The 18639-nt window shown below is 41.6% G+C and overlaps 1 protein-coding gene across 1 annotated transcript in view; it reads left to right on the top strand.

Annotated features, from left to right (window-relative positions):
• Positions 1-18639, top strand: part of KCMF1 (potassium channel modulatory factor 1) — a 68261-nt gene that overhangs the window by 10873 nt on the left and 38749 nt on the right. Inside the window, exon 2 of the mRNA XM_084628663.1 lies at positions 17264-17431. Coding sequence (XP_084484789.1) covers positions 17264-17431 — 168 coding nt within the window. The remainder of the gene's footprint in view (positions 1-17263; positions 17432-18639) is intronic.

The raw sequence follows: 18639 nt of genomic DNA, 5'->3' as shown, positions 1-18639 counted from the left end.
CTAACTTGGCCACTGTCCACTGCTATTGTGGGCATTGTGTAAGATGAAAATACCTATGCTAAGTTGATACCTCAACACTATATATCTGGGTGATTTTGGTCACAATCTATCGCAGCTGCTATTGACTAACCATCTCTTCCTCTGTTTTAAGAAGTTTGTATTTGTAAACATCTTCAGTTAGTTCCATTGTGGATTGAAGTTGCATGATGTATGTAGTTGAATTGCAAGCTGACTGGTCCCTGGTATAGGTCACTCACCAGGACTTTAGGTATATTTTCCAGCACCTTGCTCTTAATTCTTTGGTATCTGCAGCTTTAGAACAATCCGAGTGAAAACGCTTCTTGGTCTGCGCCAGTGGATAGAGAAAGCAGAAGAATGAGTGCTCTGGGCTGCAAAGTATACTCTTCCAGGTCTCTTGAGATGCGAGTACCAAATTACCAAATTGTTATGGCACAGTATCAATATGGCCTGTAGGGTGCTGTTTTCCCCCATCCTAGATGCCTTGCATGAGGAGCAGGAAAAGGCTGCTCAGGACTTTGTTATATAGAGGATTGTTTGTAGCAAAGGGTGCCCTTAGAGCATCTGATGCTTCTGATTCATGGGCCAGGCCAGTAAGGATAGGTATTGTTATAAAATACTATTCCTACATTCTCGACTGTCCTCTGAAGCTCAGTCAGAAATAGAGGATTTACCTTTTGAGGAGATGCCTCTTCTCTTGAAGACTGAGTGAAACTGAAAATTACCAATGCCACTGTTTGCTCCTGGGGACTTAGAGTCTGCTACAACACAAGAGAGTTCACCTGTCCTGCTTTTAGGTATTAGAGGTAGTTACCAAATACATCAGAGGTTCTCCTTCTACTATGGACCTCAGACACAGCCTTGTCATCCATATCCCACCAAGAAGGAGGGATAATCCAAGCAGGACCACTGGAGATTTAGCTCAGGAGCTCATCAGCTTCTAGAGCTCAGATCTGATGGGATTATTGAGAATCCTGTGCCAGAGTCTTGTTAATATTGCACCTCTTCTACTACTGTGTCCCTTCCCTTTTCAAGTTTCGTTTCTCAGCATTAGGGTTTCTGGCATGCAATTACTTAAGGTCAATGAGTGTTGAATATTGTTTGCAGTGGTTACATTCAATTTAACACCAAATCTCCTTCAGAACCCACTTCTTCATTCCTCTTCATGGATCCTCCTCACAAGACAGCTTTTGGAGAAAACTGAATGTCTCCTTAACAAAGGAGCTGTATAGGATGGTGCCACAGCGCCACCAGATCTTTCTAAAAGATTTTCAAACCTGTTGGATACCACCTGAGTTAACCGAAGTCACTTCATATTTAGAGACTATGGCTAAAAGGGAGGTGTGGACCCTCACAACTGCCTCAATTTCTTCCAGCAAACCCAGGAGCTTTACAAGAAGTGCCAGGAATGTGAGGAAGTGGGGAAGGTGAGTGTGAATGTGCAGAAGCAGCACCCTAGAAGGGCCAAATATATATATTCTGTGCCAAAGCAGAAGTTAAAACCATGGGAGGCTAGAAGAGCCAGATATGAGAAATGGTGTTTGGAAACCTTTTGTTATGCTGTATGTAGATAGGTCATGGTGCAGCAGTTTTAGTGCTATGTCACATTTGTATCCCATTTTTCTTGACCATTTAAGGCAGGATTGCAACTGTTGGAGTAAACCATTGACATAGTTAGGGTGCTGGTATGAGCTGCTGGGCTGTTGACTGTTGCATTGCTCTGTGAAGAAATACTGGCAGCACAGTAAGGTGACAGGCCACGCTGGCACATGCATGGAGGATCCTGGGAAGAGAAGAATTTGGGTGTACCATTTCCTGCAGACACCGACTATTTGGAATGTCTGCTGGCATATGCAGGTGGGCAGTATAGGCTGATCAAATGTGGGCACATTGTCCACTGATGATTATTGTTCTGTTGGAAAGGCTGTTTTGTCTGACAGAATCTGATCCCATAAACCAGTACTGCTTATTCTATAAACGTAGCTAAATGTATTGTCAAACCATCTGTGTGGATGTTGACTTTTTTCTTAGAAAAGAAACTGTACCTGTTAATATGAGTATAATGAGCCCATGCAGTGTTGGTAGAAGTACTTAATGATTGTTGCCCCTCTTTTTTTTTCTTTAAACAAGTCAGTGTCTTGCTTGCTTTGCACCAAGATCAGCCCCATTATCAAGCGTTACTTAATTAAACTAACCCAAAATTTTATTTTGGGCCCTCAGTCAGTTAGTGTTGTCAATGTATATTTCTTTGCTAATGTTATTCGGAGCAGCATGGGCAGTCTTCTCCTTTGCATTCTTTGCTTGTGTGATGGGTTGTACAAACCCCACACTGGACACTAAGGGGTTAAGGAACTGCTCTGCGTCCAGGCAGCCCCACCAAACCTGTAGCAAGTGCACCAACATGAGGAGGAGGAGTTAAAAGGCAGGGGAGCAGGTCATTTGGTGTCTGCTCAGAGAAGAGAGCAGACCTGCGACCTGCAGCTCCAGGAGCAAAAAGCTGAGGAAAGGCAGACTCCCTCCCTAAACAGCTGCCCAGTAGTCCCTCCCTGAGGTGAAGGGAGGACCTGCTGCAGAGACAGCCTGAGAGGGAAGCATTCCCCTCTCCCTTTCATACAAACTCTGGACTTAGTTAATCCCCCTTTATTTTTGTTCAGATTACCCCAGCAGGGGAAAGCCCTTGGCCTAAACTGGCCCAGGAGGCTGGGCCATACTGCTAGAGGAGGCAATTGCTGCCCGCGAGAAAAGAGAGCGACCTCGCTACACTCGGGTGCCAGAAGGTGCCTTTTGGTGAGCAGACATCCCTTACGCTGCCTAAACCCAGACGGTGACTTTCGGACAATTGCAGGGAGGTAGTAGGAAATGGCGCAGGGAGAACGGGCAGTCCCGGCTGTCAGAGCACTGATAGTTCTCAAAGGGCCCTGGGTCAGAGCCAGGTGGAGTGAAGGAGCCTGGGCTCCCACACCAACAACCCCCCTTGCAAGTCAGGGGCCTAAGCCCTGACCATTAGGCTATGCTCCCTTAACAACCACCCCAAGTGAGGACTGTCACAGCTTGCTTGTCAAGTATACAGCTATGGTAGTATTTCTGTGTACAAGTGGTACACAAACTTTTCCAGCTGCTGCCCCCCACCCCCATTACAGAAATCTGTCTCTTCTCTCCCCCCTTACTGCAAAGTCACGCTTCCTCAGCAGCAGAGGCTGGGTTGCAGGCAGAGCTGGGGCTGGAAGAGGCGGAGCTGGACTGGGCTCCGGGGAGAGGGAGTGAGGGCTGGGCTCGGGTGGAGCAGGAGTGGGGGCTGAATGGGGATGAGAGAAGAGCGAGGCTGGGGGTGGAGCAGGGCTGGAAGTGTGGTGCTCCCTTCCCACCCTCTGTGGGGCCGAGCATGAGCCCTGTCGTGACCCCCCTCCGACTGTGGGGTGCACCCCCTGCAGGTGTGTGGAGGAACAGTTTGGGGACCGTTGCTATATATGTTCCAGAGAGCTTTGGGAGTAAATGGCTCTTTTCCCCTAATGTGAATTACAGTTAATATCTTTCTCAATAAGAAGAAAAAAATTCAGATTAAAGGATCCTATCAGTAGAAAAAGGGGAGTCCTGTTAGGAAATGTATTCTGAGTGCCATGCTAATTTCCACAGCTGTTCCTTCATTTTATTCAGATTAGTAGTTTTGAATGATATTGTCCAAGACTCCTTCAAGTGTGCTGCTAAAATCATAGAATATCAGGGTTGGAAGGGACCTCAGGAGGTCATCTAGTCCAACCCCCTGCTCAAAACAGGACCAATCCCCAATTAAATCATCCCAGCCAGGGCTTTGTCAAGCCTGACCTTAAAAACTTCTAAGGAAGGAGATTCTACCACCTCCCTAGGCAACGCATTCCAGTGTTTCACCACCCTCCTAGTGAAAAAGTTTTTCCTAATATCCAACCTAACCTCCCTCACTGCAACTTGAGACCATTACTCCTTGTCCTGTCCTCTTCTACCACTGAGAATAGTCTAGAACCATCCTCTCTGGAACCACCTCTCAGGTAGTTGAAAGCAGCTATCAGATCCCCCCTCATTCTTCTCTTCTGCAGGCTAAACAATCCCAGTTCCCTCAGCCTCTCCTCATAACTCATGTGTTCCAGACCCCTAATCATTTTTGTTGCCCTTCGCTGGACTCTCTCCAATTTATCCACATCCTTCTTGTAGTGTGGGGCCCAAAACTGGACACAGTACTCCAGATGAGGCCTCACCAATGTCGAATAGAGGGGGATGATCACGTCCCTCGATCTCCTGGCAATGCCCCTACTTATACATCCCGAAATGCCATTGGCCTTCTTGGCAACAAGGGCACACTGCTGACTCATATCCAGCTTCTCGTCCACTGTCACCCCTAGTTCCTATTCCGCAGAACTGCTGCCTAGCCATTCGGTCCCTAGTCTGTAGCTGTGCATTGGGTTCTTCTGTCCTAAGTGCAGGACCCTGCACTTATCCTTATTGAACCTCATCAGATTTCTTTTGGCCCAATCCTCCAATTTGTCTAGGTCCCTCTGTATCCTATCCCTGCCCTCCAGCGTATCTACCACTCCTCCTAGTTTAGTATCATCCACAAATTTGCTGAGAGTGCAATCCACACCATCCTCCAGATCATTTATGAAGATATTGAACAAAACCGACCCTGGGGCACTCCACTTGACACCGGCTGCCAACTAGACATGGAGCCATTGATCACTACCCGTTGAGCCCGACAATCTAGCCAACTTTCTACCCACCTTATAGTCCATTCATCCAGCCCATACTTCTTTAACTTGCTGACAAGAATACTGTGGGAGACCGTGTCAAAAGCTTTGCTAAAGTCAAGAAACAATACATCCACTGCTTTCCCTTCATCCACAGAACCAGTAATCTCATCATAAAAGGCGATTAGATTAGTCAGGCATGACCTTCCCTTGGTGAATCCATGCTGACTGTTCCTGATCACTTTCCTCTCATGTAAGTGCTTCAGGATTGATTCTTTGAGGACCTGCTCCATGATTTTTCCGGGGACTTAGGTGAGGCTGACTGGCCTGTAGTTCCCAGGATCCTCCTTCTTCCCTTTTTTAAAGATTGGCACTACATTAACCTTTTTCTAGTCATCCGGGACTTCCCCCGTTCGCCACGAGTTTTCAGAGATAATGGCCAATGGCTCTGCAATCACAGCCGCCAATTCCTTTAGCACTCTCGGATGCAAGGCGTCTGGCCCCATGGACTTGTGCACGTCCAGCTTTTCTAAATAGTCCCTAACCACCTCTTTCTGCACAGAGGGCTGGCCATCTACTCCCCATGCTGTGATGCCCAGTGCAGCAGTCTGGGAGCTGACCTTGTTAGTGAAGACAGAGGCAAAAAAAGCATTGAGTACATTAGCTTTTTCCACATCCTCTGTCACTAGGTTGCCTCCCTCATTCATTAAGGGGCCCACACTTTTCTTGGCTTTCTTCTTGTTGCCAGCATACCTGAAGAAACCCTTCTTGTTACTCTTGACATCTCTTGCTAGCTGCAGCTCCAGGTGTGATTTGGCCCTCCTGATTTCATTCCTACATGCCCAAGCAATATTTTTATACTCTTCCCTGGTCATATGTCCAACCTACCAGTTCTTGTAAGCTTCTTTTTTATGTTTAAGGTCTGCTAGGATTTCACCATTAAGCCAAGCTGGTCGTCTGCCATATTTACTATTCATTCGACACATCGGGATGGTTTGTCCCTGTAACCTCAAGAGGGATTCCTTGAAATACAGCCAGCTCTCCTGGACTCCTTTCCCGTTCATGTTAGTCCTCCAGGGGATCCTACCCATCCCTTCCCTGAGGGAGTTGAAGTCTGCTTTCCTGAAGTCCAGGGTCCGTATCCTGCTGCTTACCTTTCTTCCCTCAGCTCCTACAAACTTGCTCGTTGAACTTTCTGGATTTGCCAATGAGGGTGTGATATTTTATCTGATAGCTCTTCTCTTCAGAATGGATGTAGTATTTTTTCTTTTATTTTTTTCAATAGAGTTGAATCTGGGGTTCTCAATCTGATTTGTCAGGAAATGTAGTTATGTAGGATTATAGGCCATATAACGATCCATGATCAAACGCAGAGGTTTATTTCAGTAAAAAGAGACTGTCAGTACTTTTTGGCTTATTAACTGTCTAGGAAGCATTTTAGAAACTGGAAGCTTCCTGACTGAGATAATTGAATAAGACCAAAACTATCAGAAGTGGACATTAATTTTGTGTGCCTCGTTTTTTGAGAGCCCAACTGGAGGATCCTCTGCCTGATTTTCAGCTACAGACCCACAGCTACAGTTAAGGAGCTGAACATTTCTGAAGATTTGGCTGTAAATCAATAATAAAGAAATGATTGTGCTTCCCCTTCCTGGCATACCATAGGAAAATTAAATGTTGATAAATACTAATCAGAATTAGACTCATGTAGTGTGTGAATGTAGAATGTACTTTCTTCTGAATTCACTTGGGAGTAAACAGATAAAATGTTAAATACTTCTGTAGGTGACAGTTAAGTAATATGGTGACTTATGGTTTGGTTCCTATGATAATGAACAGCACAACATCAGCAGTTTAACACCTAGATCTTTGGATCGGGCTCAATTGAACTGAAACGAGCCTTGGTTTTTGGGTTTTTTTCTTTTAAATGTCACCTGCTTTGTCACAAAATAACTGTATTTCCTATAGATTACAAGTGGACACAATATATCAGGGGTTCTCAAACTGGGGGTCAGGACTCCTCAGGGAGTCACAAGGTTATTACAGTGGGGGTCGCAAGCTGTCAGCCTCCACCCCAACCCCTGCTTTGTCTCCAGCATTTATAATGGTGTTAACTACATAAAAACATGTTTTTAATTTATAAGGGGGGTCTCACTCAGAGCCTTTTTATGTGAAAGGGGTCAGTCACCAGTACAGAAGTTTGAGAACCACTGCAGTATATCATTCAGCTACACAGTACCAATAAAATGCCATCTTCCTCAGCTGACAAACCGTTCATGATTAGGGAGCTAGTGAAACAGTGTCGTGTTTCTAAGAACGTTTTTTAAAAAAGTATAAAATCTTGGTGATTTTCATTAATGGTGGTGGAGAGGCCCAGAGTGTGCTTTAGCATGTTTTAGAGGTGGACTTTGTGTTTGTGATGTCATGCCCCTTGCTAGCCAGTCTGGCAGGTGTTATATTAGGCATAGGTTCTGCATGTTACACTGGTTAAGTCCCTGAAACATAGCTGCTTTGAAGATCTTTGGATGAAAACTGCTGTAGAAGTGCAGAGTTACTACGTTTTTATGATTGTTTTTGTTGTTACTGGATTGAGTTCATTGGTGCTCCAGAGAAGAATGGTTGGGCCAGGCTATCCAACTCTTCTCACTTCTGCTGCCCCAGTGGAAAGTCTTGAGTTAGAAGAATATGTAAGATTCAAGTGAGCCTTTAAAGAGGTTCCCCAGTTATGTTGCATTACTCTCTCAGGTGGTTCTAGGGAGAGCAGCTACCATTGCTTTGGCAGTGTTGAGGCCTGCTACTGGAGTAAATTAGATGAATGTCTTCAGGCTGTGCTTTTGGAGGGGGGGGGGGGAGAGAAAAGAAGAAACAGACTGAAAACAACTGAAGAAAAGAGACCCCATGATCTGCATTAGGAAAGAAAATCAGAGTTAAGCTGGGAAGGTACAAAAATGAGAGCCGTCATAAGTAGAATTGGTAAAAAGTACACAGTGAATGCGTTACTTGATTTTATTTGACAAATACTGTTTTTTGTATTATTTAAACAACTATAGAGCCAGTCGTGGCCTTTGGCAAACACATTGTTGGATAAAATACATATGTAATTAATCTAATGTATTTTAATGTTTTTCTGCTGTTTGGGCAGCCCTAGTAGGTACATTGTCAGACGGCTTCCATTTAATTACACACAAAAACGCTGTTAAAAACATTAAGGTTGCAGAGCCAAGCACTCCAAAATTAGGAAATGCCAGCATTAAGGTTGCCTGTACAAGCTTACTTTGTTTTCCTTCAGTGTATGCATTATGATACTGTCTTTAATTACATGATCACAGATAATTTTTCCATAGGACCCATGCTTCATTTAGCGCACAGGATGGATAGTGCTCACTTAGTGAGCAGCTATTCAATATTTTTGTTTTCTCATTGTTCAGTGTGTGGCCCCAGGCCACAGCGCACTATTCAAAACCTGCTCTGAAGAAAGAATTATGAATTTCCTCATGGGCTTTTCTGTGATGCTCATCACTATAGTATTTGATTGCTTCACAACAATAATGCATTTATTTTCGTAACACTCCTGTGAGCTGAGCGGGATGATAGCCTCATTTTACAGATGGGTAACTGGGGCACAGAGAGATTATGGCCAAAAGTATCCACTAATTTTGAATGCTCAATTTGAGACAACCAGGAGCTGATTTTTCTGAGTATTTAGCATCATACAGCACTTCATTATATGTTCAAATCACGGCTCCCATTGACTCCATTTGCAGCTAAGAGTGCTCAGCACTTCTGCAAGTCAGACCCCAGGGTAGCAAGGCAGGCACCCAGAAAATGAGGAACATGAATGACCATTGAGAAAAGTTTGGTTTTAAGTGACCTGGCAACTCTGACACTGATAAAATCCAAGAGCCTCCTTTGTCTTCCTGCAGTTCCATGCCTCATTCACTACACATCTTCCAACTTCTGCAACAAATGAAGCATGGGTTCTCCAAACCACACTCTCCTGTTCTCTGAAAATATCTTCTCAATATGCAGTGGCAGTCAAAAAAAGCTAACAGAATGTTAGGAACCATTAGGAAAGAGAGAGATGATAAGACAGTAAATGCCACTGTGTAAATCCATGGTATTGAATACTGCATGCTCAAAAAAGAGATATTAGAATAGGAAAAGATACAGAGAAGGGCTCCACAAATGATTAGGGGTCTAGAAGAGCTTCCATGTGAGGAGAGATTAAAAAGACTGGGACTTTTCTGCTTGGAAAAGAGACAGCTAAGGGGGGATATGATAGACGTCTATAAAATCATGAATGATATGGAGAAAGTGAATGGGGAAATGTTCATTACCTCTTCACATACCACAAGAACTAGGGGTCACCCTTTTGAAATTAATAGGTAGCAGGTTTGAAACAAACAAAAGGAAGTACTTCTTCACACAACACACAGTTAGCTCTGTGGAACTTGTTACCAGGGGATGTTTTGAAGGGCAAAAGTATAACTGGGTTCAAAAAAGAATTAAAGTTCTTGGAGGATAGATTCATTAATGGCTATTAACCAAGATAGTCAAGGATGCAGCCCCATGCTCTGGTTGTTCCTAAGCCTCTTACTGTCAGATGCTGGGGCTGTATGACAGGAAATGGATCACTTGATAATTGCCCTGTTCTGTTTATTCCCCCTAAACTGTCTGGCATTGGCCATTGTCGAAAGACAGCATACTGGGCTAGATGACAATACTGTGTCAGATCAATGGTCTGTTCTTATGTTCTCCTTTACTACACAACCCTGATTCATCCTCGGAGTGGGTCCATCCTGTGTTGCAGGGAGAGTCCTTTGTAAAAAATAGACTTTAATTACATGGTCCCATTCTATCACAATGCATAAGGGGGCCGAATTAAGATTGCATGGACAACCTTAATTCTGGCATTTTCTAACTTTGGAGTGCTTGATTTTGCTAGAGCTTTTCAAAGAAAAGGTTACCAGAATTGTTTTTAACACTGTAAACCTACCTGTTTTTCTCTAGTCTAGTTCTCTGACGTGGCTGAATTGTTTTGGCTACAATTTTCCAAAAAAAAAAAAAAAAAAAAAACCACCCTTGGGCCTGAGGCAGATATTATCTAGCATGGGAAATTTCAGCCCAGTGGTTAACATTTGGTGATGTTATAAGCAAATAAAAACACTTCTCTTTAAAAGGCCCTATCAGGGTAATAGGTGCTACCAGCCAGGCCTACAATATTCTTCAGAATGTAACATTTAAATGCAGTACAGACTGTGTTTTTCCTTTTATGTTGCAGGGTTGTGGCTTTGAGGGAGCAAGCCCAGAACAGCTATTTTTTTTAAAAACTCTGGTTTGTAGGCTGACGCTGTGATAGTCAAAGGGGCCTGAGGGAAGTAGGTGACCAGCTCCCATTGAATTTCAAAGGGATTTGGCTGCCCAACTTGCCTTTTGAAGCACTCAGTCTTAGTTGTTAGGTTAGTAGATGTCAGGTAAATTTGTCCAGCACCCCATGTAACTCATGAAGTAAAGCTGGTGTAAATGAGCATCTTCATTCTAAAGAAGGGAAGGCCCTCACTCCTGGCTGCAGCTTGGCTGCCAGCCCCCACTTTTGCCCCCTGTCTGTGGCTCTGCTCCCGGCCCGAGGGAGCATGGACACGTTCCATTACTGGTAAGGGGCCACATGAGATGGAAAGTTTGGGTATCACTGCCCTACTGAATCCATTCCATTTCCATTGTGAAGCTGTACGCTTTTTCCCCTTTATTTCACATTGTGTATGACATGACAAGTAGCTCGTATGAGTTTTACAGTCCTGCCTTATTCTCATCCAGTATGATAATTACACCATCCCACTGGGAGGGATCTTTCCTTTTTAGCTGTGACCTCAAACTTTGCTACTTCACCCAGATACAGAATTGCTACACCTGGCTACTTGGAATCCTACCTAGGTTCTTAACTTTAGATAACGTAATTTGTCTCAAGGAAGTCTAGAAGGCGCTATTGGAATCCTGCTAGCTTCTTTTTGGTTTTGGTTTTTTTGGAGTCCTGTCCATTGAAACGGGCACGTCTTTTAATTTGTTTTTTTGTAGGGATGGATTACCTTGAGTATGCTATCTACCTTCTCTTTTGAAACTGTTACTTTCCCTAAAAAAATCTATTAACCATCCCCAGTATTCAAGTGTACTTGGAGCTAATTGTGGTTTACCATACTTGTGTGAATGAAAAATTTGTCTTTACTCATTTACTGCAGAAGCATTTACTTAAAGGGATTTTGTATGTATACCTTCAGATTAGACATCTCACTGCTTCATGGAATTTTAATTTGGTTTTAAATAAACTCAAGAACCATTTTGGGTGTAAACTATATTACTTTTTAAAGTGACTTTTCTGGTTAGTCCTATTTTGGCCAGACAGGTAGGTGAAATTCAGGCGCCTTTTCTCCTGCTTGCAGTATTTCACAAAAATAAACCACTCCTGTTTAATCTAAGAGATTGTTAGCCAAATTGGTCTACAAATTTCATCTCACATAGACTATTGCCCTTCCAATCTTACACTTTGAGATCTCATGCTTTGTTGGATGAGGCTTGGCTACATACACTGAATTTATCTGGGCAGGACTAAGCTTTTTTCATAGCTCATCTTGGTGGTTCATTGCATTTGGAGAGAACTCAAAGGGGGAGTCTGTTCATTCAGAGACAGGCCAAGTGGCTATTTCTGTGTATCCAGAGTAGTTATTCTTTATTCTCAGAGAGAACTTCAGGTCATTCTACAAGATGTGTGGCAGCCTCAGCAGCTTGTCTCTGTAAAAATATATATTTTCAAACCCCAAATTTGCAAGGTAGTCAAGTGGCATTTGAGCCATACTTTTATCCTGTATTTTCTTCCTCTGTTGAAATCAGATCAGATGCTCACTTCAGTCTCATCAATTAAATACTACTTAGCTCTCCTGTTATGAGTGTTGCTTCTGTAGGTTAATTCCTAGTAGAAAGAATTCCATAAAAGAAGAAGGAATTTTACTTATGACTCACTTGATTTGGAGGAGAGGAATCTACAGGCACAAATGTGAAAGTGGCATTTTAAAAATACTTTAAGCCTGAGCATAGTTTTTCATCTAAAATATCTATGCTAAAATATTTGTGTAGAAATTTCTTGTGTAAAGTGTTTTCATGCATCAATAAGCAAAAACTTAATGTGAAAATACTGCATCCTTTATACTGAAGGAGAGAGAATTTTGTCCATAGATGCTAGTATGTATGTTCTGATTTGTCTCATTGAAAAAAAAATTTGTTTTATGTTAGTATTATTAATAGATATCAAGAAACCTTAACCTTTTATGAACTGAGAGGATTGCTAGTGAGGTAAAATATTACCAAAAAAGGGTTTAGGACTGCTGTTTAATCAATTAAAAGTACTGTCTTAGGCTTTTAGCACACTGCTACCCTCTAGTGGAGCTATCCTGTATTAAAAAAAAGACAGTCCTATTTCCATTGGCTTGTCAAAAGGGCAGGGGTGGGAAATAAAGCAGAAAGGAGAGAAGAGAGGTAAGAATAGACTAGAACAAATTCTGATTCTGAAAACAGTAACAAGGGGTTGAGACTAGGGTCTCAGAAGTTTAAAGAATCTGATTCAAAGATCCCAGCCGTAAGACTAAGAGGGGAATTGAGTTGAATTGTTTTCCTTTGCCTTTAAGCAGAGAGAATTGACTAGGAGGGGAGAGGTATGTGCTCATGAAGTGTAGGTGTCATTCCAAACTGGAATGTAACTATTTCTTTGGACCTGCTCTCATTGCACATTCATATTTTAGTAATAATTTAGTAGGACTCAGTGATTTAAAAAAAAAAGTTATTCATTTTGCTCAGCCCACCCAGTAGAAAGTTTAAAACATCTACAAATGCTTTTCTGTTAAGATAAATTTATAAAATGCATTGAAAATACAATTTTAAAATCAGCATTTGAGCACGTTTCAGTTGTCTCACTGAAAGGGGCATGTTGTAACACTATTAGGGGAATACAGTGGTGGAGACTGGAGGGCAATTTTCAGTTCAGGTGGAGATTCATAAATGTATATTTAAAAAACACTGTCATTAATGCTAGAGGGCCTGCTTTGCATTTACATCAAACGCCCTTTAACACTAAGGCACCTGCCAAAAGCGGCGTAATCAGAATTGCTTTCAGAGTGTCTAGATTCTTGCCATACATGGTCTAGTGGTTCTCAACCTTTCCAGATTACTATACTCCTTTCAGGAGTCCAATTCATCTTGCGTACCCCCCAAGTTTCACCTCACTTAAAAACTACTTGCTTACAAAATCAGAAATAAAAATACAGAAGTGTCACCGCACACTATCACTGTGAAATAGCTGACTTTCTCATTTTTACCATATAATTATAAATCAACTGGAATATAAATATTGTACTTACATTTCAGTGTATAGTATATAGAGCAGTATAAACAAGTCACTATGAAATTTTAGTTTGTACTGACTTCACTAGTGCTTATTACGTAGCCTCTTGTAAAACTAGGCAAATATCTAGATGAGTTGACGTACCCCTGGGAAGACCTCTGCGTATACCCCTGGTTGAGAGCCTCTGGTCTACAGAATTGTCCCTCTTATTATCCTCTTTTATATTGTGGTCCTTCCCCATGCTCATTTTCTCTGTAAATGTCAAACTTGTATTCTGAGAATTTGTTTGCAATGTTTAAAGTAAATGGGGAAAAGGATTGGACACAGGAGATAAGCTGACAGACCTGCTGTGCTCACTCTCCTGTCATATTATCATTAAGATTTTTTAGATAGTCTGGATGTAGTGTTGAATTCCGTATGCAGTGCAAAAATTTGTTAATAGATTGTGGGGATTAAAAATTGAAAAAATCTAAGAAATTAAGCTGCTAGCACAACCAGGTTTTTGATTTCCAAAGGTTGAAAAACTTTTCTTAAGACCTACCCAAGAAAGGGAATGCAGTTGCTGTGAGAGGGATAATCGTTTGCAGGAGGATCTGAGCAATATCAGTGGGTTGGCAGTGTGAGATTTTGGGTTGCTCTGTGGTAGGCTTTGACCAAAAATGGGAATAATCATAGAAGAGCCAAATCCAGGGTAAAGAGTTTAAAAAATGGGAGTATAGAATGAGTCTTCAAGTCAATAATTTGGAGCCTAAATAACCTGATTATCAAAAGTGCTGAGCACCCAGCAGGTTCTGCTGGTTTTAATGGGAGCTCTGGGTATTCAGCTCTTATTTAGGTGATTAAATTGGCTTAGGTGTCTAACTTTAGGTTCTCATTTTAAAAATGTCGGCTCAGGATCCTTGTATGGAACTAAGAGATATAAAAATAGTAATGTTATACCATCGGTTGCAATGTGTTAGAAAAGTGAGGTGATAACTGACCGGGAGTGAAGTGAAGAAATACTGGCATGCAGAGTTGTGGAGATATCTGTGTTTTGGATGATTTAATGATTACATAAGAACGGTCATACTGGGTCACACCAAAGGTCCACCTAGCCCAGATCCTGTCTTCCGACAGTGGTCAATGCCAGGTGCTTCAGAGGGAATGAACAGAAGAGGTGATCCTATTGCCCATGTTGTGTTCTGGACCTAGAATTCCAAGTAGTAGTGATGTGATATAAGTCTTTAGATTTTTTATTTTATTTTATTTTTTTTTGCAGCTTTAGTGTATACATTTTGTAGTTGAAATTTATGAATGGATCATAGCATGTCCCAAAGCTTTCTATTTGCAAAAGTGGTGTATAAACATTTTTGAGTGCATAAATGTGTATGTAGTTAATATTTTAACAAAGCTTTAAAAATAACCCGCAAGCTGTGTTTTCATTTATATTCTCAATTAAGGGAAACCCAGGTATTTTTCCCAGAAAGAATACCCAGTGAGTTCTTTCTTTCTCTTCTGTGTCATTTTGAAATATTTGTGAAGAAAACAGTTTTTAACACTAGAAAGTTTATTTTCCCACTTAAATCTGTGAATGAGTACTCTAAAGAGTTAAAAAGACCGTGATAACTTAAGGGTTCTTATTGTGACATAAGAAAGTGACAGAATTGTCTAAAAGCCTACAAGGGAAGAGTAATGGGTGGAATCGTTTGGTGATTGGAGGGAGGTGCATGTCTGGTGGGTAGAATAAACTGTCATTGAATGTTGAAGGAAGAGGAGCGAATGAAATTATGAACTGTTGGGGGGACTGGACTTAAAATTTAGAGGCGTGGGCAGAGCATTTGATGTGGTTCTCTATAAAGCTGGCTATTTTATATATTTTTCACTCTTCACTGTATTGAACTCTGAAGGTGGTGGTTATCTTTCTAACTGTACTAAGTGTTAAAGGTACTGACAGTAACCAACCTCTGGCATTAGTGTTCACTGATCATCAAACATCAGGATGTGAATTTATCTGACTGTATGTACCTGAAGTTGAAGAAAGTGGTAGGAAGCAAGCAAAATTGAGTGAACTAAAGTAATGAAAACAGATGATTCTTCACAATCATTGTGTAAACATTATCAAAAGTTAAATAGCAATATTGAAAGGATTCTTGCTTGTCTCAAAAAGTGTAGGAAATAAGTTTCTTCAGCTCCTTCGAGATCAAATGTACCTACCACTGAATGGGATTTCATCTATTGAAGGAGAAAGTCAAAATATTCATGAGTTTGATACTGAGACATTGATACCATCATCTTCATTGAAATATAAGATATGATGAAACGCTTAAACACTGTTCCAGGCCACGAGCAGTTTAAAGAAATGATTGAAGCACTTTCCTATGGATATACTCTTCCAGGCAGATTTAAATTCACAGGTCCACTAGTAGAATGTGGCAAGTGAAGAAATGAAGGAAAAATTAAAGGAAGAACTAAAAGAACCACTATTCATACTAATGCACAATGTCAAACAAATGACCAGATAATGGCTACAAGTATCCATATGGGGGAAATCCATTCCTATTTAGTCCTATTGATTCTGCGTCTAAAAAGAAAACCACAGAATGCTGTTTAAGTTGTTGAAGACCTCACTTGAAGAAAAGTCTGACAAGGAGATCTTTGCCATTTGCTTAGACGATGAAAAGCTTCTGAAGTGTCGTTGTACTAAAATTCTGATGTATAGAAGTTGAGTATGCTATTGAAACCTGATTGACCATGGAGTAACACCTAACAGAGCTCTAAAACAGACTGGAAATTCAAACGTTAGTCAGCAGGCACCATCATTCTTATGGATGATAGGATTGGTTGTCCCAGTTTTCCCAGTGGCTCCTGATGGAACTCCCAGGAAGAGGGTGTCTGCACTTGCAGCCGACTATGAAAAGCACGTACAAATTTGCACTGAGCATGAGAAGGACTTTGATCAACATATGGCACACATTTACACTAGATCCTTTCTATAGACTCCTGTAATTTACAAAAGCAATTGAAGGAAATTTAGAGATTTGACAGATTACAAGCAGATGACACTCCTGATGCAGTCTGTGACTTTATCTAATTAACAACAAAAAATTGAAACCACATGGATAACATCACAAAATGCTTAGGAGAAGCTATGAAACCTTTCCATGACATAGCCAGCGTGACTAATCCCAAATACAAAGTTAGAGCTCAGAATAAGGAAGAAACTGAAAAGTGACTGATGGAACATAGTTCTGCTTTTTTTCTTCTTTCCGAGTGTTTTGAAATAGGAGATCCAGATGGCTATTGCAGATATGTTTTGTGAATATGATTTTGTCAAACTGTTGCATCAAAAAAACAGAACATTGTGGAAGTAAAATCACAAAAGACAGAGAATGATTTAATTCAGGATTTTGTCAGGTTTTTAAAAGACCTGCATTCTGGACTAGCTACATCATCACTTGACTATAGTTTTTAGCATCTTCAGATTGTTTTAGTCAACACTTCATTTCAGGCAGTGTTCTGAAAAAAATCAAATTACTAAAATTGTGTCTGTATTTAAAAGCACATACAAAAGATTGTACAGTAGAACCTCAGAGTTACAAACACCTCAGAAATGGAGGTTGTTCGTAACACTGAAATGTTCATAACTGAACAAAACGTTATGGTGGTTCGCTGAAGTTTACAACTGAACATTGACTTAATACAGCTTTGAAACTTTACTATGCAGGAGAAAAATGCTGCTTTCCCTTTATTTTTTAGTAGTCTATGTTTAACACAGTACTGTACTGTATTTGCTTTTTAAATTTTTTTTCTCTCTCTCTGCTACTGCCTGTTTGTGTACTAGCGGTTCCAGATGAGGTGTGTGGTTGACTGGTCAGCTCATAACTCTGAGGTTCTACTGTAGTCTTAACTAGTTAGTAAGCTAGTGATTTGATTGTGTTCTTGTGCTTCACTTGCAGAATTCAGGCTTTTCATTTTGGACCCTATGTGCCTTTTTATGTTTGAGGCGTAAATGTGCTTAGTCCTATAATATGTTTTATTTGCATAAAACCTTCCTCGGTTTTTCTCTGGTGTTGCGTTCAGGTGGAGGACAAATAGAGACAAGCCTGCTTTCTTTCAAAACGAAGTGCAATTACCACTGTTTATGAGCAATTTTCTTTGTTTACAGGTGTCAGCTGCGATGCATGTTTAAAAGGAAATTTTCGAGGTCGCAGATACAAGTGTTTAATTTGCTACGATTACGATCTGTGTGCATCCTGTTATGAAAGTGGTGCAACGACAACAAGGCATACAACTGACCATCCAATGCAGTGCATACTAACAAGGGTAGATTTTGGTAAGTGACATCTCATTGAAATTGTGGTGGTTATTTTGAAGTATATCTAAGCATAGTATGTATTGTCATTTTCTGATTTATCAATGTGGGCTTTTGAGCAGCATCATTGAAAAACAAGTCTACAGAATTTAGCTTTTTCTTTTAAAAGCATTCTACTGAGGCTTGTCTTTGGTGGCAGCATATGAAACTTATTTCTTTAGAAGGTCTTTATTTCTGCTTTCTCTTCATTTGACTCTTAGGTTATCTGCTCAGATATTTGAATACATCTGTTAAGGACATCTATCAGCATAAAACAAACTGAATTTTATGACAAGTTATAGCAAGGCTAAATGGAAAAGTGAATACTCTGCTGTAAAGCAGGGGTGACCAACCTGAGCCTGAGAAGGAGTCAGAATTTATCAATGTACATTGCCAGAGAGCCACAGTAATATATCAGAAGCCCCCTCATCAGCTCCCCCAACTCCCCTGCTCCCAGCACCTTCCATCCACTATCAGCCCCGCTGATCAGCGTCTCCCCCCCCGCCATCAGCTCCCCCAACTCCCCCGCTCCCAGCACCTTCCATCAACTATTAGCCCCGCTGATCAGCGTCTCCCCCGCCCTCCCCGCACCTCCCGATCAGTTGTTTCATGGCATGCAGGAGGCTCTTAGGGGGAAGAGGAAGGAGCGAGGGCATGGTAGGCTCAGGGGAGGGGGCGGGAAGGGGTGGAGTAGGGGCAGGGCCTGTGGCAGAGCCAGAGGTTGAGCAGTGAGCACCTCCTGGCACATTGGAAAGTTGGCGCCTGTAGTGCCAGCCCCGGAGTCGGTGCCTAGACAAGGAGCTGCATCTTAACTTCTGAAAAGCCGCATGTGGCTTCAGAGCCCCAGGTTGGCCACCCTGGCTGTAAAGTGTCACTGGCTAGAATTAATGTAGTGACAAAGATGAGATGGGGAGGGCTGTTATCTTTGGTTGTTGCTCTGGGGTTGTTAACACATCAGTGGCAATGCTAGGTTGCTCCTGAATACTGGAAAATTAACATCAAGTCCTTTTGCTTGGAATACACTTGAGTACAACTATTCTAATTAAGTACAGAACCATTAAATATAAAGATTGGCTTCCGTTCCTTTGTTTCACAATCGTGATTCCATAGCACCTGTGACAGGGTCAGGCCAGATGGCTACAGGAAGAGTGATAGAAGGCAGATATATTAGCCCCAGGTTAAGTAGGTCT

The sequence above is a fragment of the Lepidochelys olivacea genome, assembly GCF_965140295.1.
Source record: "Lepidochelys olivacea isolate rLepOli2 genome assembly, chromosome: 5".
Classification (NCBI taxonomy): domain Eukaryota; kingdom Metazoa; phylum Chordata; order Testudines; family Cheloniidae; genus Lepidochelys; species Lepidochelys olivacea.
This window is presented reverse-complemented; position numbering and strand designations above follow the sequence as displayed.